General features: G+C 41.1%; 1 protein-coding gene across 1 annotated transcript in view; it reads right to left on the bottom strand.

The window, feature by feature from the left end:
• Positions 1–18,626: 18,626 nt before the first annotated feature.
• The window catches only part of SLC15A4 (solute carrier family 15 member 4), a 1,071,506-nt gene continuing 1,065,160 nt past the window's right edge, over positions 18,627–24,972 (bottom strand). The window contains exon 8 of the mRNA XM_044068344.1: positions 18,627–19,998. Coding sequence (XP_043924279.1) covers positions 19,847–19,998 — 152 coding nt within the window. The 3' untranslated portion in view covers positions 18,627–19,846. The remainder of the gene's footprint in view (positions 19,999–24,972) is intronic.

The following is a 24,972-nucleotide window of genomic DNA, read 5'->3' as shown; positions in this document are numbered from 1 at the left end:
CACTACAGATGCGATGTTTGCTTTGACAGTGTTGATGGACAAGTACAGAGAAGGTCAGAATGAGTTGCATTGTGTCTTTGTGGATTTAGAGAAATCATATGACAGGGTGCCTAGAGAAAAGTTGTGGTATTGTATGAGGAAGTCGGGAGTGTTAGAGAAGTATGTAAGAGTGGTACAGGATATGTACGAGGGCAGTGTGACAGCAGTGAGGTCTGTGGTGGGAGTGACGGATGTGTTTAAGGTGGAGGTGGGATTACATCAAGGATCAGCTCTGAGCCCTTTCTTATTTGCAATGGTGATGGACAGGTTGACAGACAAGCTCAGACAGGAGTCCCCGTGGACTATGATGTTTGCAGATGACATTGTGATCTGTAGTAAGAGTAGGGAACAGGTGGAGGAGACCCTAGAGAGGTGGAGATATGCTCTAGAGAGAAGAGGAATGAATGTCAGCAGGGCTAAGACAGAATATATCTGTGTGAATGAGAGGGAGGATAGAGGAATGGTGAGGATGCAGGGAGTAGAGGTGGGGAAGGTGGATGAGTTTAAGTAAGTTTAAGTACTTGGGATCAACAGTTCAGAGTAATGGTGAGTGTGAAAGAGAGGTGAAGAAGAGAGTACAGGCAGGATGCAGTGGGTGGAGACGAGTGTCAGGAGTGATTTGTGACAGACGAGCACCAGTAAGAGTGAAAGGGAAGGTCTACAAGAGGGTAGTGAGACCAGCTATGTTATATGGGTTGGAGACAGTGGCATTGACAAAAAGGCAGGAGTCAGAGCTTGATGTGGCAGAGTTGAAGATGTTAAGATTTGCACTGGGTGTGACGAGGATGAACAGGATTAGTAATAAGTATATTAGAGGGTCAGCCCAGGTTGGAAGGTTTGGAGACAAAGCCAGAGAGGCAAGATTACATTGGTTTGGACATGTGCTGAGGAGGGATGCAGAGTATGTTGGGAAAAAGATGCTAAGGATGAAGCTGCCAGGTAAAAGGAAAAGAGGGAGGCCTAAGATAAGGTTTATGGATGTGGTGAGAGAGGACATGCAGGTGGTTGGTGTGACAGAGCAAGATGCAGAGGACAGGAAGAAATGGAAACAGTTGATCTGCTGTGGTGACCCCTAACGGGAGCAGCCGAAAGAAGAAGAAGCAGCACATCTCATGAATTCAACAAATTGTTCCAAGATTTAAATAATACTACAGATTTCCTTAAGTTCACTTTAAACAAGGGTTCATCAGTCATTTTTTTTCTTTGATTCGACAATTAAGGTGAACAAGGAACTTAAATATTTTGAGAGTAAAGTTTATAGTAAAGAGATCTTTTTTTAATAGTTATTTACATGAAAGAAGTCAACATCCAAAGTTTATGAAAAGAAATGTAGTAAGAGGCCAATATATCAGGTTAAGTAGGATGACAAATGAAGATGAAACATTGTATTGATGTTGAATTTTTAAAAAGCTTGTTTTTGGACGGAGGATACAAAAATTATTTTGTTGAAGAGATAAAGGTGGAAATATTAGAAAAGAATCATAAGTTTAAACCTATTTTGAAAATCGATCAGGTGATTCCTGAAAAGGACAAAGTAAAGCCTAATATAATTTTAGTTGGCCTTTTTCTTTACCAATTTCTACAGATGAGTAGTATAAGAGATATTTATATAATAATTGCAAAATCATTTTAGGCAACCAAGAGTTTGTAGAAATATTAGGTAATAGACCTACATTTACTTATAAGGGTGAGAAAAACAAATCCCCTATTAGAAATTTCAAATACAGTGGAAACCATCAAAAGTAATAAAGTAAGGACGTTCAAATGCCATAAATGTTAATTCTGCAGATATGTGGTTGACACATCGTTTTTTTGTATAAAAAGCCTTAATAAAATGATTTGGGGTAAAAGGCACTATTATTGTAACTCTACCGGGATGGTATATCTTGCTTCATGTGAAACATGTAACAGCTTCTATGATGGCAAAACCATACGGAAACTCTTGGAGAGTTTATGAATACATTACAGCCATCAAGAAATAAGATTTCAGTAATGCCTTAGCTAAACATTCTGCAGTGTGTGAAAACTTTAAGAAGTTTCAATTTTTTTGTGTGTTAGAGTGTGTTTCAACAGATCCCTTTAAAGGAAATTGTAACATACAGTTAGAATGTCGGGGGACTGAATGCCAGATCACATTATGTTCTGACAGAAAGCCTGGGTTGAATGACCATATAAATATCAAATGCTGTTTAATGGCACAGATATTGTAACAGAATTCCTATAAGAGATGATGTCTAGTTAAATATCAGATAATTAGATAATTGGTATGTAAATTAGTTATTTAAGAATTGTCAGATGATGTATAGGCTATATCAACAGAGGAGAAGCAGAAGGGTTTATGCTGATGAAATTCTAGTCAAAATAAAGAATGAAAGCACTAAATAATACATTTTCTTTCTCTGTTGTCTTATTGCTGCTTCATCTTTCTGGTCAAATTCACTTTGAACTTGTGGTGAACATGTGCTATTTTAAGTTTTGTTGTTTTTGCGAGTTCACATACACCTTTTTGAGTTTTAGAACTATTATCCATGGCAACCAATACAGAATCCAAGGAAGAATCATAGTATAAGATGCCATAGTTTAGGCATTCTATGATTTTCCTGGGACAAGTGTGAAGTGGCTGCAGCATTTCACATTTGTCCATTTCCTATGTGATGAAAGCTAATGTCTCATTTATTCATAAAGTCAGATATGTCACTTGGTTCAATTACAGAACAAGGCTATTTAGCCTTTTTTGTAGCATTATACGTTCATAGGATGTTACTACACTATTGACCCAAGGGTCTTGACATACCTAGCCATTAAAACACAATATAATACTAGATGAGAGATATCTTCTTTACCCAAGGTTTTTCAAGCAAGGGCTACTCATGTCAAGGAGAGAAGCCAGGGCAATCCCCAGCAGAAATTTACGGTTTCTCATCCAGTTGTCCAGGCTGTGCTTAAACAGGGTTGTGGAGGTGCCCTGCTTGATATGGATTGGAAGCCTATTCCAGAGGAGTGGCAACCCTTAAAGTTGTCCTTATTAATATATTTAACATTTGCTGACCTGTAAAGTCTAACTAGAACAGAGGCTATTTTCAGCGGAGGCCCTGGGAGAAAAGCTCCAAATGCATGCCTTTGGAATGTGGGAGGAAATGGGAATACCAGGAGAAAACCCACACAAATGCAGGGAGGACATGCAGAGTCTGCACAGAAGGCACCCCAGCCTAGAATCAAACAGAAGAACATCTTGCTGTGAGGCGACAATGTTAACTGCTGCACCATTCCACCGCCCACTTGGTTCTCCGGTTATTAGTTGTTAGTTTCAGTCTTCATATTAACATGCCTTATACCTTTATATGTTAACTTTGTATCAGTCTCTTCCTTTATGTTCAACTACTAGCTAGGGCAACCTACACTGCTATTATATTATTTGCTGTAACAGGTTTCCTGATGCAGGTAGGAGCCATGATTGCTGGGCAGTTATAAGTAATGTTGTCAAATCTGTGACCATGAACAAGTAACGAAGCCAAAAAAACCAAGAAAAGAAAACACAGCCCAGCAATCTGTGACCATCTCCGAGATTTTGTTTGTAGGCTGGTGATGTCATATGGAAGGCAAAAGTACAGTTGTGTACACTTACCATAAATGTAGATGTTCGAGTGTATTCACTGTTGCAGTCATTACATTTGGGTTATCTGCTTGCAGGTAGCCCTCAGTCGGCCTGATTATCAAAGTCTTGGGTCCTGCATCGGTTGCTGTCTCATCTTCCATGATGTCAGCTAGTCAGGGGTATAAAGCATGCAGCCAACGCCATTACATCAGTTTTCTTGCCCCAGATGTCAGGTGCCCCCATAATGAGAAGCAATTATATACAAGGTTACACCTCCAACAGAAAACAAATACACCAGAAAGCTTTAAGCATAGCAAGCAAGAATAGAAGTATAGTCAATAGAAGTCAGGGGGCTGGAGGGAGGGTAACCAGGACTGCAACAGTGAATACATTTGAACATCTACATTTATGGTAAGTGTACACAACTGTACTATGTTCTTCTTGTTTCACTGTTGCAGTCATTACATTTGGGTAAATTCCCAAAGCTATGGCAGGCAGGAAGCAGTTTGATACCATTAGGACCAGCTATAACGCCCTGCAAGACTGCAGTGGCAAAACCAGCTCTGGATTTAGAAAAAAATTGGCAGGTGGTAATGCTTGGTGAAGGTATGTACAGAACTCCAGGTAGCAGCTTCTAGGATGTCCCTGGTAGGGACACCTCTGAGAAAGGCTGCAGAAGTAGATGCAGCCCTGGTTAAATGTGGTCTTATCCCCTGTGGGGTAGGTTTTCCATGATGCTTATAGCAGAAATGAATGCAATGGCCTATCCAATTAGAAATGGTTTGCTTTGAAATGGCCCCTCTGCCCCTGCAGCAAATGTAACCAGCAGCTGTTCAGATTTCCTGAGAGGCTTAATCCTGTCCAAGTTAAATCTAAGTTGTTTGTGCACGTCCAAGGAGCGCAGTATTCATTCCCCTTTGTTCTGTGGATTAGAAAAGAAGGTTGGCAAATGAATGGACTGATTAAGGGCCACACTGGATACCACCTTGGGCATAAAGGAGGGATTGGTCCTGAGGGACACCCTATCCACATGAAAGATGATGAAAGGCTCCACTGCCATGAGGGCCTGTAATTCAGACACCCTTCTTGCTGAAGTGATAGCTAGGAGGAAGGCTGTTTTCCAAGAAAGGAATTTCAACTCTGCATTTGCAGCTGGCTCAAAGGGAGGTAGAGTGAGCTTTTCCAATACAAAGCTAAGGTCCCAGGCTGGAGCAGGGCTTTGGCTCCTCTGAGGAATTGCATCAGCAGTGGATGAGAGAAGAGGGTGGCTCTGTATTACAATGAGCTGAGATGGTGGAGGCATGAATTTTGATGGAAGAAAAGGAAAGGCCCTTGTGAAGCATCTCAGTTAAGTATTGAAGAATGATCGGTAAATTGGGCAGACTTGTGTCCATCCCCTGTGTTTGGCTCCAGAAACAGAATCTCTTCCATTTTTCAGCATAGGATTTTCTAGTACTAGGCCTCCTTGCCTCCAGAATGACATACATCACTTGCTTACTGAGGGATGGTAAAGGAGAGGTCATGTAATTAGCCAGGCTGCAAGATTCAGGGTTTGAAGCTGTGGGTGCAGAATCTGGCCCTCCTGCTGGGACAGCAGGGCAGGGGTCTGAGGCAGGTGCCATGGTTCCAGAAGTGACGCACTGTGCAAGAGGGGGTACCAGTGTTGGCATGGCCAGTCTGGTGCAATAAGTATCATCCTTGGTTTGTCCTGTTTGATCTTTAGTAGCACTTTGGAGAGGAGAGGCAGAGGGGGAAAGGCATAAACTGATAGGTTTTTCCAGCTGAAGGACAGGGCATCCACTTTCCAAGCTTGTCTGTGGGGAGTCCTTGTGCAGAATTTGTCCAATTGGTAGTTCTGAGGGGAGGCAAACAGGTCTATCTCTGGGCTCCCCCATTTGAGTCTCAAAATGTTGAATATCTTTGGTTCCAGTTTCCACTTGTGTGGGTCCATGAGATTTCTGCTTAGGTCATCTGCCAGTGTATTTAGCTTGCCTGGCAGGAATTGAGCTTGTAGGTGCACTTGGTAGCTCAAGGCTGTGTTCTACAGAGCCATGGCTAGTCTGCAGAGGGGGTATGAATGGGTTCCCCCCTGCTTGATTATGTACCACATAACAGTGGTGTTGTCTGTCTTTACCAATAATTGTCCTGGAAGAATGTGGTCCTTGAAGGCTGTCAAGCATTCTGTACAGCTAACATTTCTTTTTGATTGATGTGCAGGTGCATTTGACTCTGGTTCCACTTGCTCTGAATGCACTACCCTGCCAAGTGAGCCCCCCATGCATAGTCTGATGCGTCTGATGTTAGGGATTGGGTGGCAGAGGGTAGAGTGAATGGCAGTCCCTTGTTTTGGTGGCAGGCCTCTGCCCACCAAGGGAACTCTGTCTTTAGACAAGGCATGATAGGAATCATTGATTCTGGGTCCTGAGAATGTTGGCACCATAGGCTTTTTAGATATCATTGCAGTTTCCTCACATGCAGTCTTGCATATGGAATTAGTAGAATGCAAGAGGCCATGAACCCCATGGCTTGCAGTATTTTCCTTGCAGACAGCTGGGTCTTTGTGGCCAGTAGTTTGAAGTAGGCTGTCAAATGAACTTGTTTCTCTGGTGTGAGGTATGTCATTTGGGAAATTGCTTTCTCCCGGGAATACAATTTGTTGGCAGGGTACTAGATGTGATTTATTTTCGTTTATGGTGTACTCCAGAGAAATTAGTAATTTCTTTACAAATGCCAGATGATTTAATAGTATGTCTTGGCTTTCTGCCTGAATTAGACAATCATTCAGGTATGGGTATATTTCAATATTTCTTGCCTGCAAAATGCAATGACTGGAGCTAGGCACTTTGTGAATACCCTGGGCACAGTAGATAAGCCAAAGGGCAGTGCAGAGAACTGATAGTGCACATAGCCTGCTCTGAAGCATAGGTATCTTCTGCAAGATTCCCTTATTGGGATGTGCAGGTAGGCTTCCTTTAAATCCAGTGTTGCCAACCAGACATTTTTGCCTAGCACAGGAAGCAGCTAATGAAGAGTTAGCATTTTGAATTTTGGGATTACCAAAAAAGTGTTTAGAATAGACAGGTCCAGGATAGGACACCACAAATTGTCTTTTCTGGGTACCAGGAAAAGTCTAGAGTAGAAACCTTGCTCCCATTCTTCTTCTGGGACAGGTTGAATAGCCCTGATGAGAGAGAACTTGCTTTTGAGCCTCTGCCCACTGATTTTGGGGTAGGTCTGGCCAAACGTTTAGGGTTGGTAAGGAGTGGAAGTGGAATCTGTATCCTTGGGAAACTATATTTAAAACCCATTTGTCTTAGGTAATGAGTTCCCAGTTTTTTGCATGCAGGGCGATCTTTCCCCCTAAAGGAACAGTCAGTTGAGCAGGGCTTGGAAGATTTTAAGTTAAGTTATTGTGACAGTTTACCATAGGGGGTGTCTTACTACTTCCAGCTTTGGAAGTGGGAGCCCCCCACTTCTTAGGCCTATGAGTACCTTGGGACTGAAGCCTGGGCGTTCTGCTGGTTCTGGGTTTGGACTGAGAAGGCCTGGAAGACGGAGGAAAGGACCAATTCTTAGAAGGCCAGTGCCTACTAAATCTGGGAGGTTGTACTTGCAGAAAATCTTTAACAGTTTGCATACATTTAGCTTTTTCCTCCATCTTTTTAAGTACTACTTCTGCTTTGTTGCCAAATAGGCGGTCTTGGTTTAAGGGAGCATCCATTAATTTAGCTTTAACATGATCTGGCAAAGATTGCTCCTTAAGTCAAGCATGCCTTCTAAGTACAGACCCAGTGACAGCAGCCCTGCAAGATGTCTATAATGAATCAAAACCACATTGCAAAGTATGTTTTCTAACTTGTTCAGCAGAATGCATTAAATCCTGTAAATCTTTATTTTCAGCACAGTCAGGAATCAACATCATTTTCTGTTTAAGCAATCCAGTAATATGCTGCTGATACTTTAACATATGACACTGGCAGTTTACGGCCCTAATGGCCAAAGTTGCAGAAGTGTATACCTTCTTACCCCATCTGTCCAGGGCCCTGCAATCTCTATCAGAGGGGGTAGGGTTTTTGGCAGTAGTAGCCTTAATGTCTTTGGGCCCCTGTGAAATGGTCTCAGGATCCGCAGTAGGATTCTTAGAGAGGAACTTGTGAAAGTCAGAAACTCTAATACCGGTCAGGTTTTCTGGGAGCTGGAGGTAAAGTGTCAGGGGCCAGGCTAGATTCCGAGAAGGCATCATCTACAATGTCCAGTACAGGAGGGATAGCTAAAGGCCTGTGTTGAGGTAGGAGTAAGAATTCCCTAAGTCTCTTTTTGGAGTCAGTAATCTTGGCTTTCCCAGCAGAAATGCTCCTTAAGAGTATGCAAAGTTTCACCAAAAGAGAAATCCTCTTGAGGGGCAGCAGAGGGAATGGAGTCCTCTGCATCAGAATCCTCATAGGTAGATAAGGGCAACTCCTGATCATCAGAGAAAACAGAAATGTCAGAATCCTGATCAGAAGAATCAGAAAGAAAATCAGTTCTAGGTCTCTTAGAGGAGAGAAGGGTGGCTTCCCCTGATTACAGTAATAAGGTCTTCAGCCATTCTTATCATTTGTTTTTTAGGCATAGGAGCCTGACCATATGGTCTGGACGTCGGTTTTGTAGGCATGGATCGAGTTTTAGGCTTTGAAGAAGAAGATAGTGTCAGTTTAATATGCAAGTCAGTAGGCCTGAATACACCCTCAGAAACTGGTGCCTGCACGGTGGCTCTGGACCCATCCAAGGCAGAGACATCCGCAAGTTCCACACAGTTGAAGAAGCATCTCGAAGCATACTGGACTCCGAATGGGTCTCAGTAGAGGCCTGTGAATCTGAAGTAGCGGGAATCAGGGGCTGCGAAAGTACGTCACTGAGTACCGGCGAACTGGCGATTAGCTTAGGAGAAGCGTCGTCGGCAGCTTTGGACCTATGCAGTCTGTCTCTGTCTTTACCTTTGTGTTTTTTCAGAATGTCAGTAGTCGGGTGGCTTACCGAAGCCATTTCTGGATAACTGAATCGAGTACCAACATATTTAGATGCGAAAATGAACAGACGAGAAATAGTTTGAGGTTTGAATAAGGCACAAAACCGGCAGCGAGGTACGTCGTGGTAAATAAACCAAAAATAAAAGATAAAAAATAAAAAAAAAGACAGAGAAATGTAAAATTAAATAGGATTGGGGTAGGTTACGTAGTATTTACAATCCAGTGTAGTGCAGCCAAGCTAACAGATAGACATGATGAAGTTAATGCAGAGTTCTCCCTGAAGTACAGATTACTGCTCTAGGAGGTAGGGAGGCTAGTGACCCCCTTCTCAAGTTTAGCCATTATAGTTATGATTTAGTTACTGTTATGAATCATTGAGCATGCATGTTAAAGACATCGCTTTACCCAGGAAATCAGTCTACGTTTTCAGGTTGCCTATGCAGGTGCCTATATTTCTGTCTCTGCAGCATAGTCTTCTTCAGAGTGGGCTGTTGCCATCACTTCATAAAGTGTTGGGGCAATATTTAATTTTTCCCAACATACCAAGTTGTTAGAAGATATGAGGAGCAGTTAGGAGTTATTGGTAGGATGTTATGAAGAATGTCTAGGAGAAGAGTCCTAGCCAGTCCTTATATCCACTCAAAGCAAGAGATTAAGGTAGAGTAAAGGTGAAGGTGACCTGCAGATTCCATTAATGTGAAGACGATCTTTTTTGGAGGAGCCAATGATTTGTCAGTTAGGGATAGAAGTGTCGATAAAGTGCAGGGGTAGTCAGTGGAGGAATATCTGGAGAGAGATTTGGATACACTCTCAAGGGACAACAGGTCAAAGCTGTTGACATTCTTACTTGGGGAGAGATATGGTTGTATCTCAGTTCATACTGGATATATTGGAGCCTCTGGAGTAGCCCAGACTAGGCTGCTCACACAGTACAGCCTTTTCACATTTGCTCTATACTCAGTAACAGAACTGATTGAGATTTGTGGCGTCATTACCAACAGTTTTCCCAAGCTCCACTCTAGTTTCACCACATCACGTGGGCCTGGTACTCCCAGGGCAGCTATTACACTACAAACACCCTCACCAATTAAATACAAATATTATCAGATGGGGATATGTGGATGTGTTTGAATTAATGGATGCAGAAGGCACAGGGTACAAAGATCTGGGCATAGCTCACACAGTGCATGGTAAGAGGCAGCTGGGTAGAGTGAGACTCCAAAGTTGGAACAGCTAGACTGGCGGCCTTATTCTTTTAATGGTAAGCCCTTCTCCTGTTGACCTACATCCTCAATATTTGGGAGGCACAACAATTTAAAGGGAGACTTTCATGGCTCTGGTATGACCCGAAGTTCAGGAAATTAAAGGCGATCAATAGGTCTCTCAAATGGGAGAAGCTCCATGTGGACACATGGCTAAGAGTAATGATAGATAGGCCCTGGTTTGCAACATCTGAAGTGAAGCAGCAGCACAGCATGGCCATTGTGCAGTTTTACAGACAATTGTGTTCACACTGTGGTAGGGGCCATCCCCTTGTTAAGTGCATGGTTAAGGAAGAGAATGGTATATGAAGGACTGGTGTGATACTAGAAATAGGTCAGTGCCCTCATTCACTGGACCCTCTCTCTGGGGGGATAGTGGCTCATTTTGAGACTTTTACCTCCCTTTTCCAAAGTAATTTCATACAATCCCCAAGCAAGGTAGGTGTACTGGCAGACTTACTATCTAGTTATCCAAACCCACAGGGCAGGAGCCATAGTTTGTTCGGTATCTTGAACATTTTTCCGTATTGTCTGAGGCATTCCCAAAACATTCCTATTGCTGCAGCCTGCATTCACTTGAGGGCAGAGAATAGGTAGCACAGAGATTGCTTGACAAAGAATGTCTGGAAGGATCATGGTTGCTTTTGTAGTCCTCCCTTTTCCTTTGTTCAAGATATCTCCTTTACGGCTAGTATTCAAGAAAAAGGGTCAGTTCAAACGTATCCATCACATTTCATTTCCATCTGGAATCTCAGTTAATGATAGCTTCATCCAAGCAGACACTCGGGTTCACAATGCTTTAATGCATGATGCCATTCTAGCTATCTCAAGACTTTCTGACCCATGGCTTTTCAGAAAAACTCAATTTTGAGGCCACTTTTTACTTGCCATCAGTATGTCAGGAGATTGGCCACGTGCATTCAAGATCAGTTTTATTATGATACAGCCATATCTACAGGGTGTGCAGCATAGCATGTTCCATGTTTGAGAAATTCAGTTCAGCCCTTCAGTGGTGCCAGGCAGCCAGCGCCAACAAAAAGATGTTTTAATATTGGCCATTTGGAGGTAGGATGCCAGGGAAGGAATGCAGCAATTCATTCAGCTGAGCGAGGAACTAAGGGTTCCTCTGGTGGTGGATAAAATCAATTGCCCAGTTAAGTTGTTAGCTTTTCTAGGTCTGGAGATTGATGTGGTTTCATCAACTGTAAATCTCACAGTAGAAAAACTAGCCCATCTCAGTGAAGGCATTTCTGTATTGCTGTCATCCTGCAAAGTCAAAGTAGGACAGGTTATGCAGCAGTTAGAGCTCTTTAACTTTGCTTGTAGAACAGTGGCTCTTTGGTTGACATATGCATCACTGATTAGGGTCATCCAAATAGTCAAGGATGATTTGCACATTTGGCCTTTTTTCCTGTATCAGTTTAAAGCCAGCTCCCTCTGGTAATAAGACTAGATTTCTGCTGTGGCTCTTCATTTGATCACAGATGTTGCTGGGGTCTAGATTTGGGGGCTTATTTTCAAGGGGAGAATGTGTTAAACAGATGGAAGGAGTACTTTGAGGGGCTGATGAATGAAAAGAATGAGAGAGAGAGAAGGCTGGATGATGTTGGGATAGTGAATCAGGAAGTGCAATGAATTAGCAAGGCGGAAGTAAGGATAGCTATGAAGAGGATGAAGAATGAAAAGGCTGTTGGTCCAGATGACATACCTGTGGAAGCGTGGAGGTGTTTAGGAGAAATGGCAGTGGAATTTTTAACCAGATTGTTTAATGAAATCTTGGAAAGTGAGAGGATGCCCGAGGAGTGGAGAAAAAGTGTTTTGGTACCAATTTTTAAGAATAAGGGTGATGTGCAGAGCTGTAGTAACTATAGAGGGACAAATCTGATCAGTCACAGCATGAAATTATGGGAAAGTGTAGTGGAAGCTCGGTTAAGAATGGAGGTGATGATTAGTGATCAGCAGTATGGTTTCATGCCAGGAAAGAGCACTACAGATACGATGTTTGCTCTGAGAGTGTTGATGGAGAAGTACAGAGAAGGTCAGAAGGAGTTGCATTGTGCCTTTGTGGACTTAGAGAAAGCATATGACAGGGTGCCTAGAGAGGAGTTTTGGTATTGTATGAGGAAGTCGGGAGTGTCAGAGAAGTATGTAAAAGTGGTACAGGATATGTACAAGGGTAGTATGACAGCGGTGAGATCTGCCATGGGAGTGACAGATGCGTTTAAGGTGGAGGTGGGATTACATCAAGGATCATCTCGGAGCCCTTTCTTATTTGCACGGGTGATGGACAGGTTGACAAGACGAGATCAGACAGGAGTCCCCATGGACTATGATGTTTGCAGATGATATTGTGATATGTAGTGAGCGTAGGGAACAGGTTGAGGAGACCCTGGAGAGGTGGAGATATTCTCTAGAGAGGAGAGGAATGTAGGTCAGCTGGACTAAGACAGAATATGTGTGTGTGAATGAGAGGGAGGATAGAGGGAGTAGAGTTGGCGAAGGTGGATGAGTTTAAATACTTGGGATCAACAGTTCAGAGTAATGGTGAGAGTGGAAGAGAGGTGAAGAAGAGAGTACAGGCAGGGTGGAGTGGGTGGAGAAGAGTGTCAGGAGTGATTTGTGACAGACGAGTACCAGTAAGAGTGAAAGGGGTGGTCTACAAAAGGGTAGTGAGACCAGCTATGTTATATGGGTTGGAGACAGTGGCACTGACAAAAAGGTAGGGGTCAGAGCTGGATGTGGCAGAGTTAAAGATGTTAAGATTTGCACTGGGTGTGATGAGCTTAGACAGGATTAGGAAGAAGTATATTACAGGGTCAGCCCAGGTTGGACAGTTTGGAGACAAAGCCAGAGAGGCGAGATTACGTTGGTTTGGGCATGTGCTAAGGAGGGATGCTGGGTATATTGGGAAAAGGATGCTAAGGATGAAGCTGCCAGGTAAGAGGAAGGCCTAAGATAAGGTTTATGGATGTGGTTAGAGAGGACATGCAGGTGGTTGGTGTGACAGAGCAAGATGCAGAGGGCAGGAAGAAATGGAAACAGGTGATCCGCTGTGACGACCCCTAACCGGGAAAAGAGAAGAAGATTGGTTCTTGTCCCCCTGGCCTTACTTGTGGTCAGCAGTTTGAGTAGGATGTCAACTTTCTTGCGCTAATGCCGATGTGGGTTGCCACATTTGTGTGGTAAATTAAGCACTGCAGTACAAGAGTACACAAGCCACTTCCTCTACTGCACCCCTTTATTCACACCTTGAACAATTTCCCTACCTATTCTGCACTTTCTGTTTTACTTCACTACAACCTAGTCTCTCAATGCAGAAAAAAAAAATTTCTCCTCTATACCCATGTCGACCTGCACTGCTCTGCATAAAGCAAGCGCTTCCTCCTCTACTATTCCTTATCAACCTTCATGATTGTACAATAATAACAATTAGACATTAATGTCTTTGTTCAGCTCCTACATTGCACTACAATTCTGATAAGTTGTGTGTAATAAGCTAACCACAACTGACCATTTACTGTACAAACGTTGACAGATGCATTCTACTTTGTACTGCGTTAACCTTTGTACCACAAAAACTTACATACATTTTAGTGTATGCAGAGCTTTTCTTCCTAGGCCTCCACTGAAAAGGATACTCATACCTAGTCAGACTATCCCAGTTACCAAATGTAAACTAAAATAAATAAATTACTTATTTAGTTTTTCATTTGGACTACATGGTTGTGGTGCAAGTTTTACACAGAAAGACATCTAAATTTCTGTGGGCCTAGCCTCTTCTTAGGCTGCTAATTTTACATAGTTGGCAGTGCAATTTTTCTTTTTCAGGTAGGTATGTTCCAGAACACAGTGAAATAGTAGACAGTCTCTTATGCCTCCACATTGCCACATTTCACAGTCTGGCCCCAGATGCACAAGAACACTCCACAGTCATCCTATCTCACCCTTTGGATGATTAGCGACGAAGGGTAATCCACCTCCTGGTATCCAATTCATGGCAGACAGTATCAGGAAAGCCTATGGGGCAGCCATCATCTCCTTTTATTAACTTTGTAAAAGCCTTCCTTTCGGTGATAGGACCTGGTTCCCTCTTCTTATCAGTCAATACATGATTTTGCATTCTACTTTCAATAGTGCTGACAAGTGATTATTTGTTCATTAAGCAGCCCACACACTGGGCGAAGGTCATCAGGGCTCTCAGGTTTCTTGAGTCAAATCCAAGTTACTCCTTGGGTAGGAGAAAGGTAATGGTGCCGCCATGCATCTCAGAAAGCCTAACTGCCAGGAATTACTAGTTAGTGTAATTAAGGGCACTCCGTCCACACTGCAGGACTACCACATGTACACAGTGTGGGCAATTCTGATATACTGGATGCAATGGGGTGCTTTTAGGATCAGTGAACTCCTCTGTTCTGTGAAATGGGAGGATGTGGTTTCCCACCACTCTATGGTAATTTGGATTGGTAAATCCAAGATTGATCAGTTAGGGTGAGAGCAGCAAGGAACTTTGCATAAAGATGAACGTGCCTTACTCTGCCCAGTCCATTGGGCTCTCACCTTGTCTAGGCTGTCTGCCAAGGCTAGTTTAATGGATATTTTTTTTCCATCTTCCTGGTGGGCAGCAGATTTTCCCTAAGTTACATGAGAGACTGTTGGATGGAGGGCTATCTGTCCAGGGCCTTTCAGCATTGGGATATTCCATCCACTCATAGGTGCCTGCCCAAAACAAAGATAAATCAGTAAAGCTTACTAAGTGAGTAGGGTGGTGGTCTTCCCTTGTTTCTCTCAATTGTATTAGATAGTTATTTGCAATTTACATTATCCAGATTATTGTGTTTCAGGTCTCACTCTTATCTTTGTGTTTCATTCAGTTATTGCTTTGGCAGCCAAGAGGGCAGCAATTCATACTAATGGAACTAATTTTGGTGTGGACCCAAGCTTAATGGAAATTTTGTGAAATATGTCCTGGGAATGTGCTGGCATCAGTTGTCATCCACTTTCAATGATTTACCTTTTATGTTTGATCATCCATGAATATGGGATGTAGCGACATAGGGTGGAGTCTCAAATGCCATCTTTTGGTAATCATCTTGAAAGGTTTTATGTCAGTTCAGTAGTAGTTACCGAATACTTGCCTGGTTTGGTATGCCATCACTCCTTGTCTCCAGTGGCAATGGGATGGCTGTTCCTGCAGTGTCTGAATCAATCTGCAAGTTTGTCAACTACAGGGTGGCCAGAGCAAATCCTCTTTTAGGAATCTTTGTTATTGAACATTGGGAATCTGTTGACAAAGACTTTGTTTGGTTTGCCTGGATGAGGTCCACCTTTCGACTGTTGATTTGGACTTGTTTTAGCCTTAGGACTCAAGCACATACTGAGTGTTCAACAGCAAACTAGGTTAGTGATATTACTTACTCAAGGGTTTGTTGCTACTGCAGCCAGTTTTCACAGGTCAATTAATGGTAGGTCACGATCAGGACAGGAGAAAGATAGGGCATGGGCAGCCTTGTTGGCTGGTTGTGGGGCAGACTGGACACCCCCCTTGGTATTCCCTCCTGCTTTCCTGGCCATAAGACTAGTATATTCCTGTTGAGAGGTACTGAGGGGTATTATGGCTTTACTAGCCTGTGGGTGGGGGGGGGTTGGCACAGCACCAGACCAGAGCATTTCACCACCAGTAAGTTTAAGTTATTGCATGGTTAATCTTTAGTTTGATTCAATTTTAAAGAAGTACAGCTGAATTTAATTAGTGATTTCTCTAGATTTTTTTTTGTCTTTTATTGTTTGTGGGACTTGGGGACACGTGCTTTGTGAACAGAACATTTTGTTTCGGAGGCCTCATGCTAGTCAGGGAAGGACATGGATTCTGTTACTGTCAGGCTTTTAATGCCAGGATGCAATGATCAGCATCATCACTGGGCATAGAGGTGTGGATACCTGTCCCACCCCTCCCTCATACTGTGCTTTGGGGCAGAGTGGATTGCCCCCCCCCCCTTGCATTCCCCCTGCTTACTTGGACCACTACACCTGTTGGTGGAAGTGAGTAGTCCCATGCTGCTCCCTGGTAATGTGATGCAAGTGAGGGTCATTTTGGCTGGACTAGCTTGCTTGGGGAAGGCGATTCATACACAACCTGGAAGTTCAAGTTATTGAATGATTTTCCCTGTAGTTTGTTGCAAATTTGCTGATGCACAGTTGAATTCAATAAATGGTCACACTGGCTTCTCTGCGAATTTTACTGCTTGTGGGAGTTTAGGAGAAAAAGGAGTTAAAAATTAAAGATTTTCATACCAGTATGCCACAAACTGCTACACAGAATTGCATTATAAAGGCCTACAATTTGGTGGTTTCTGTGAATGGTTTTAAGAACTGACACTTCATTAGACTTCCAGCTCTGACTGGAATGCTACTGTTGTTCAGAACACTTCTGCACCTTAACATCTTTCAGTGTATAATGCCCTCGTATACTCTGTAACTGTGAATGATTTGAAAACACTGCAACGAAAGGTCTTGTTCAGCACTGCATAAAACAAATTGGAAACCACAACTATGTTAACATATGTTTTCTTTTATTATATCTGCCTTGAACAGAAATGTTTTAAATGATTATAAGAAATAAAAAAGCAGTCTCCACATGGAGTCATCTCAAATCAGTAAAAGTTCCAAAGCATTTAACATAAATTCATCACAACTAAAAATTACGAAACTTTAAATCACTCTCTTGATGCCAAAGCAGCAAAAGAAAAATCATAACACTTTGATAAAGATTGGTCTGCCCTTGTTTCTGTAATGCACACCGTAACACCATATATCACCAATATAATTTCCACACAGCCTATGTCACTGTCCTGATTGCCTGCCTGCACCTAACACTAAAATTTAATACAATTTTTTTTTTGATGTGATGATAATCAAAAGAAGATGAATTAAGGTGCTAGGGCAAGTTCATAGAAACTGCAATGACTAAAGTCATAAATGCGCCAAAATAAAGTTTCTTTCAATAATTAAAAAATTAACCCTTACAGTTAATATACAAACAATAAAAAGAACTGCATATAAATCATACAACTTCTGTAAATTTTTGAACTGAACCATTTTTAATGATAAAATAGGCCAATTAAAATGATTACTAGATTTGCTTTCAACACAAAGTCCATTCTCAGAATAGCTATTTAAATTAATAGTAATTTAAAAGGATATCTTTACTTAGAAGCCCACTTTCAAAACAGAAGTTTTGTAACAGCCATGCACACTTTCGACACATATCATTACCTAATTAATAGCACTGTATGCAACACAAAGTTAGCCTAGTCTGCTTCAGTTTACATCTGAAAAATGTCATACGTTAATCTAGAGTCTATATTAGAACATCGAAGTTTCAAAACTTCAAATGTTCTAATATCAACCCCTATTCAGCGAAAGCTGAAAACATCGAACATACAGAACAGCGAATTCTTTCCTAGGGAAAAAATTTGCTGTTCCAAAACAAATACACACAACACAAGCACACCAAACAAATAGCAATCCACACACATACACCTAAAATCTTACACCTAACCCTACACTAAACTATACACACACCACTAACTATCCACTTACCTTAACCCAAACCCTAAGGTCTGTCACTATCGCACACTCACCTCACTTGCGCCCTAACCCTAACTCACCTACCACACCCTAACCCACATGTCCACACAATCGCACACTTACTTGACCCGCACCCTAACTCACCTAACGTGCCCTAACCCTCACGTCCACACAATCGCACAAATACGTAACCCACGCCCTAACCCTATCTCACCTAACCCGCCCTAACCCTCACGTCCACACAAACGCACACATGCCTAACCCGCACCCTAACCCTAACTAACCTAACCCGCACTCAATCGCACACTTACCTGAACCTGACCTGTAACTTTCCACCACAGCGCTTAAAATACCGAAGCAACAGAAGCGGACAACCTAATTCTTTCCCTAGGAAAAAATTCGGTTTTCTGTTGCTTCGATATTTTCAGCTTTCGCTGAATAGGGGTGGATATTAGAGCATTCGAAGTTTTGAAACTTCGATGTTCTAATATAGACCCATTAATCTAGATGTATCTCACAAGAAAATAAACAATGCACTGGGGGTGAGAATTCAAATCATGTCTGAACAGGTCAGGCTTAGTCCAGTACAACAGATACAAAGTTAAGAACAGTTCTCTAGATATATAAATCACAATAGGCACTGTTATTTCATATTAATCTTTTTCCTACTTCATCAATGACCTTCAGAACACATTATGCTTATTCCTGGATACCAGTATATAAGACAGGAATTGAATTCAAAGGGGATTGTCCCAAAATGGCTGACTGGTGTATTACAAATCTTAATGCTTCAATAAGATGTCTACATTTTGTTTTAAAAAAAAAAGAAAACATAAGACATAGCCCAACTAACTCTTACACACATGGCCAAAAAGCACGTACATGACTGATAGCTATAATCTTACAATATCCCTGTATTTTCTGATTTAAGTACAACAGCCATACCTCTCAACCTCTTAGCGAAATAAATCAGGACAAAGCCATAAATAATGGGGGACAAAGGCCAAAAAACAGGGACACTTTGTAAATACTGCTCTTACAAACTTAGAACGTTAATAGAATAACAGGTTTTACATTAACATGAATTTTCTGAAGAATATGAAGTCTGAAGTTCAAATACCTGACATTATTTTCTGACTAATCTTCAATGATTTACTAGAAGACCACAATTTTGTGAAAAACGGCCTAAAAATATGAGGCAAAAATCTGGACATTCTGCAAATATCTGTACAGTTGAGAGGTATGATTTACAGCACAGATGCTCTCGTTTGAGTATCTCTGGCTTGCTACCAGTACTCAACAGAAAAGCTGCACTCACATTCTCAACTAAAATTTAAAATATAAAAAAAAAAAAAAAAAAATCCATAAAATGGGATAAAGAAAAGCTACACAACCACTGGAGGGCGGCTAACTTTAAACGGTTAAACTTACATCAGTACTGTATATTTTTGGCCTCATTAATGAATATCAAACTGTTTATTCTGTAAACATAAATTGAACACAATACATGCTCTACTGTGCACATGTAAAGAAACAGAACAGGTCCATTAAAAATAATATGCTTGGTAAGATTTACACTGACTGGACCTGACTATTTTAATTACTGTTGTGCATTTGTGCTCACTTCTTTGTGTACTTGCATCAAATGTTGTAAATAGAATGTTTGGCACATCAAAACAAGGTTTCTACCATAAAGCGATGCACTCCTATTCAAAAACAGAACATCAAGGTGTAGTTATTTCAACCACTGTGTCAATTAGTGCTGCAAAAATGGGGACAAGGTGCAGTTTAAAAGCATATTTGCAACATTGAAAACAAACATAATGCACATCCAACTCTTTAAATGTTAAAGTTAGAATTCATTTTATCAAATTGTCAGCAAAAAAGTTTATATATGCAGCTGTGCACTATGAATGTTAAGTGTGCCAGGTAAGTCCAGACAGTTTACGGTTTTCTGTTTGCTTGGATTTCCTTCTCCTTAACAAATTCTCAGCTTCATGCAAAGCATTCATCCTTCACAACGGTTCTTTCGTGAAGTAAGTTACTAATCTGTAAATCCTGCAAGCATGCTTAATGTGAGTGTATTTAAGTAAATGCACTGAAGCGATCACAAGAGAAGGGTGACCGTATGCACAGTGTAAAGAGTCTGAAGGAATGCTCGTAATGAGCAAGGTTAGCAGTATGATCTCAAATTCCTTATGATGTAACATGGCATGACTAAAGATCTAGTAAAGCAACTCGCGGCCTTTCATTGTGCAACAGAAAAATACAGAAGCAGTCTATTGCCTTCTGACATTTCAGTACTTCCAGCACCGGACTCTCTGCTCTGTAATGTCAACCAAATGAAACTTCTCTTAGTTCTTCAGTTCTCTTGTCTTCACATATGAACTGCCGGCTCTCTGTTTATCATATTTCACAGAAACAATAATAAACAACAACAGAGTCAGTCCTTGTATACCAGCCAGCAAAAAGAAATAGTAGTTCAGATTGCAGTTGTTGATATTACCTGTTAAACAGAAAAGAAGAAAAAATGGTCATGTTATCAGATAGAAGGTGTATTGTTAAAAACACATACATGGCTTTTAAATCCAGTAACCAAATCAAGTTCATCTGCCTGCAAAAATTCCACTCATATAGGTAAATCCTTCACTCTATTTCTGTAATAACTGTGAACATGTAGGGAATATCAATAGATGCCATGGTGTTAATGGGTAATGCAGGAAGACATTCTTCAGCAGTTAAAGCATGTGAATCGACACTTTATGTATTTACATTTGTTGAGTGGGTAAGTGGGATGTTCCATGGACTCCACCCAGATTTCCATCTGGGACAAAATATGTATGTAGATAATTCAGCATCACCGATCAACCTGTATGTTTCGGATAGTGGTAGACACACAAAGTATGTGGAGAAAACCCATGAAAAATGGTTATTCATGGAAACTTCAGACAGACAGAGACCAGGGGCCATAAACCCCAGACTGACAAGTTCTGAAGCAGGGATTTTAGCACTGAGCTTCCATGATGCCCAAGGTAATAATAAAGCACTACAAAAGATAGAAATGTATAATGCGATATTCTGTCAAATGAACACAAAGCAAAGTGGTTGACTGCATAACTGGAGAGCTGTGCTTTGCAGATGAGGACAATTTATTGGCATAACTCTTGAGTGCAGATTTTGACACTGTAAAACATCTGATTCCCTATAAATCAAACTACTTTAATTACAACAAAGTACTGCTCAAGAAACACATCAGTGCTGCAATGGTATTTTTTTATATTAATCTGCTGACTTCAGAAGAAAGATGCTGGGTGTTATGTCCAATGAACATAAACAATGGTAACATGTAACTTGCCTTAACACTGCAAAAACAAACACTGGTTTCATATTCTGATACGGCAGCGGCTATCAAATTTACAGTATAGCTAAAAGAACTGCCTGTGATATTTATTTGAAGTCAAAATTACACTGTGATTCTCATGAAACTGGGTTCATCAGATTAAAAAGATGCTCATAACCACAACAACATTCAAAAGTCATTTCCACTGTTTTCAGGATACTGTTCATACTTTCAAAATATATCATTACACAGCAAACACAATACCCTAAAAACTGTTCATCTACATCTAAAAAATAATATTAATTTCTGAACTGCTCTTAAAGACACTTGCTGCAATTTGGTGTCAGACTGCAGAAGTTGTAAGACAGTAGTCATAAAACTGAACATATGCTGACATATATTTTTTTCATTTTATTTTAAAATCTGTTTACTGGAAATTCCTACTGGGACAGAGCCCATTTTCAGCGGCGGCCTAGGGAGAAATGCTCCAAAAGCATGTCTTTGGAATGTGGGAGGAAACCAGAGCACCCAGAGGAAACCCACATGAACACAAGGAGGCATGCAGATTCCACAGCGAAGGCACCCCAGCCAAGAATTAAATAGGAGAGCTTCATGCTGTGAGACAATGCTAACCACTGCACTATTGTGCCAGCCAAACATTTAAATACTATTTTGTGCATTATGGTTGTATTACTGCTTAACTAAGCTGTAAAGACTTGATAATCACTATATGTGGTCACCATTTTGGATCTAATTGTACAATACCGGTGGCATAGTTCAAAAAGCATCACCTTAGAGATAGCAAGGCATTTGGAACAAAAAGGTAGTAGCCTCAACTATGCTGCCAGTTAAAAGGCCTCTACAAATATTAAACACCCAATACCATAAAGTATCAATAATGTCTCTTTTTGTGTTTAGCTCCACAGAATTAAAGATACGTCTCCAGTTCAGAGAAAGATAAATCTTAAACCTACAAATGATAATTTGATCTTCAAAGGATGATTTTTCCTATCACCTCCTTCCCATTTATACCAATTTATCCTAAACTCTCTCTTCCTTCAGTTACAACTAAACTAAACACAAGACTTTTACTTATTACTACTGTGAACTGCTAAAAGGACGCTCTACAGAATAGTATATTGTGTTTTAATATAGCAATAACCCACGCCTCGGTGTGGGTAATGCTGGGTTTACCCATGGCTGGTGTGGTTTTGGTCACGAGGCCGAAGCCTGAGTGGCCAAACAAAGACAACCGTGGGTAAATCCAGCATTACCTACACCTAGAAGTGGGTTATTGCTATTATACAATGACATTAAAGAAAAATTAATACTTACTTTTCTTAAATAATGGCATTGTATAATGCCTCCTTGCTGCCCTTCCACAGCTGTCTGGTATTCTGCGGCAGTTCTGATGTACTGCGCATGCGTATGCAGTACATCAGAGCTGTGGGTGGAAGCAATGGTGAAAGCAATATCTCTGTTGCTTTTTACAAAGTGTCTCAGTATGTTAAAGGAGTTTAACATAGCGAGACAGCTTTAAAAAAAGCAACAGAGAAAGGAAGATCTCCATTACTTTTTTTTAAAGCTGTCTCATTATGTTAAACTCCTTTAACATAGCGAGACAGTGTCTAAAAAGCAACGGAGATCTTACGTTCTCCATTGCTGTAAAAAAAAAGACTTATACTAATGGAAAAAGTCCGGGCGACCGGACCTTTTTCCATTAGTATAAGTCTGATTTACAACGTGCACGCTGACCAATCAAATCAGCGTGCATGTTTTGGAATATTAATGGGGAGTCGTTGTATAATTTTTTTTCTCATTGTTTTCTTTGTAACATATTTTTAGTACATCTCCATGCCTTATAATATTGTTGATTTTTGAAATGTATAGTTTTCAACTGTTTCTTAAGTAATGTGTTTGAATTTTTTTTCTCTGTTAAATGGAGCTTTTCTCCCTGGGTCTCTGCTGAAAACAGGCTCTTGCGATCCAGTTGGACTATCCTTGTAAACAAATGTCCGTCAATAAATACTGTCTATTGTAGATCAGCACTGAGAAAGATGGATGAGGATACAGGACACTGACTATTTACAGAAAGAAAATATATGTTTTCTATTATAGAAGTGCAAACTAAGCATATGCCAGTAACCAATGCTCAAATTGCTCAGATAATGAAACTAGAAGATTACATACAGTTACTGTCAAACAATCATCATCTTCTTTCGGCTGTTCCCATTAGGGGTCGCCACAGCGGATCATCTGTTTCCATTTCTTCCTGTCCTCTGCATCATGCTCTTTCACACCAACCGCCAGCAAGTCCTCTCTCACCACATCCATAAACCTTATGTTAGGCCTTCCTCTTTTCCTCTTACCTGGCAGCTCCATCCTTAGCATCCTTTTCCCAATATACCCAGCATCCCTCCTCAGCACATGTCCAAACCAACGCAATCTCGCCTCTCTTGCTTTGTGACCAAACTGTACAACCTGAGCTGACCCTCTAATATACTGATTCCTAATCCTGTCCATCCTAGTCACACCCAGAGCAAATCTTAACATCTTTAACTCTGCCACATCCAGCTCTGACTCCTGCCTTTTCGTCAGTGCTACCATCTCCAACCCATATAACATAGCTGGTCTCACTACCCTCTTGTAGACCTTCCCTTTCACTCTTATTGGTACCCGTCTGTCACAAATCACTCCCAACACTCTTCTCCACCCATTCCACCCTGCCTGTACTCTCTTCTTCACCTCTCTTCCACACTCACCATTACTCTGAACTGTTGATCCCAAGTACTTAAACTCATCCACAAACAATAACAAAAAAAAAAATCAAAGTGCAGTTTCATTTATATAGTGTTAAGTGTCTAGTGCTCTAAATAGTGGTAGATCCACAATGGGAAACAATCATTATCTCATAAATGTGTTTGAGTATAAAAGATATGGCAGGAACAAAAATAAATAAAGCTGCAGCAATAATGGTCTTATTTTTGAACAGCATGTTTTTATTTATTTCAGGAAATGAGCCCTGACATGGTTTGACTGGAAATGTTGATACTGGCCACTAGAAAACCTCAGTGCTGGTTTTGGTGCATGAACAGTGATCAAAATAGAATGAAGAAGAAGAAGAAAAGAAAGTTACATTTATTCAGTTTTGTGAAGCATGTGTTGTTTATATCTGGCAGCAGATGTTTTTAACAGAGTTTGGGTGGGTAGACAGGGATCCCAGTGGACTGGAGAGAAAAACTGAAAGAAAGAGACAAAGATACCACAGTTCCACTCTGTGAAGCAGTGCTGTTTATTTCAGGCATCAGACACTCGTACATTAGGTAGGAAGGGAGTGGAATACCCCTTGACTGATTACCATTATCACAGGTCTGTGAAGGCAGAACGCAGTGTACCCATGCTGCACCCAGCAAGGGGAAGCCTTTGAAGGATGGCTGCATTGTGTGAGATACATACCAATGCACATCATGATACCCTCGACGACGTTAGTGCTTTAGAAATAAACCCTTATATGGAAATAATGAAGCAGTGGTGGCATGAAATGTGAGCTCTAACTCCACATAAATAAATATTCCACTTAAATTGAGAAAAATATGGCAGAGAAGGGAAAGACAACACCCTCATGTGTGGAAAATTTTGGTCTCTGATAAACAGAGGCAGGCAACAACTCCCAAACTACAGAAACTTTTCTAACATTTCCCTTCCTAATAAACGCCCATGATACATAGAGACACAATTAAGTTCAATTGCATTGCAATGCTTATAAAGGCTCTGGTGGTCATAAGCCTAGTATATAACTAGGGATCTATGAACCTAATTATGACCCATTATTAAAATGTCTTACTAGACAAGGTGACTTGAAAAATAGGGACAGGAGAGGAAATATTTATATTGTAGGTCTTATGGAAGGCAAGGACCCACTGTGCTTTATTGAGGCCTAGACTAAGCAGCATGTAACAGAAGCTCCATTCTTGGACTGGCAGGTCAACAGAGCTCATCAGATGTGAAGAGAAGTAGTGAGCTATAACAAGCCAAAGCATACCTTGGTAAAATATGGCTTATTAAACAGATGCCTAAAAAGAGGGGTGGGAGTTCCATTTACCAGGATGTTACAATCATGTGTTAAAGGGATTTCTCATC

Source organism: Protopterus annectens, chromosome 4.part0, assembly GCF_019279795.1.
Source record: "Protopterus annectens isolate FY-2018-M chromosome 4.part0, PAN1.0, whole genome shotgun sequence".
Classification (NCBI taxonomy): Eukaryota; Metazoa; Chordata; order Ceratodontiformes; family Protopteridae; genus Protopterus; species Protopterus annectens.
This window is presented reverse-complemented; position numbering and strand designations above follow the sequence as displayed.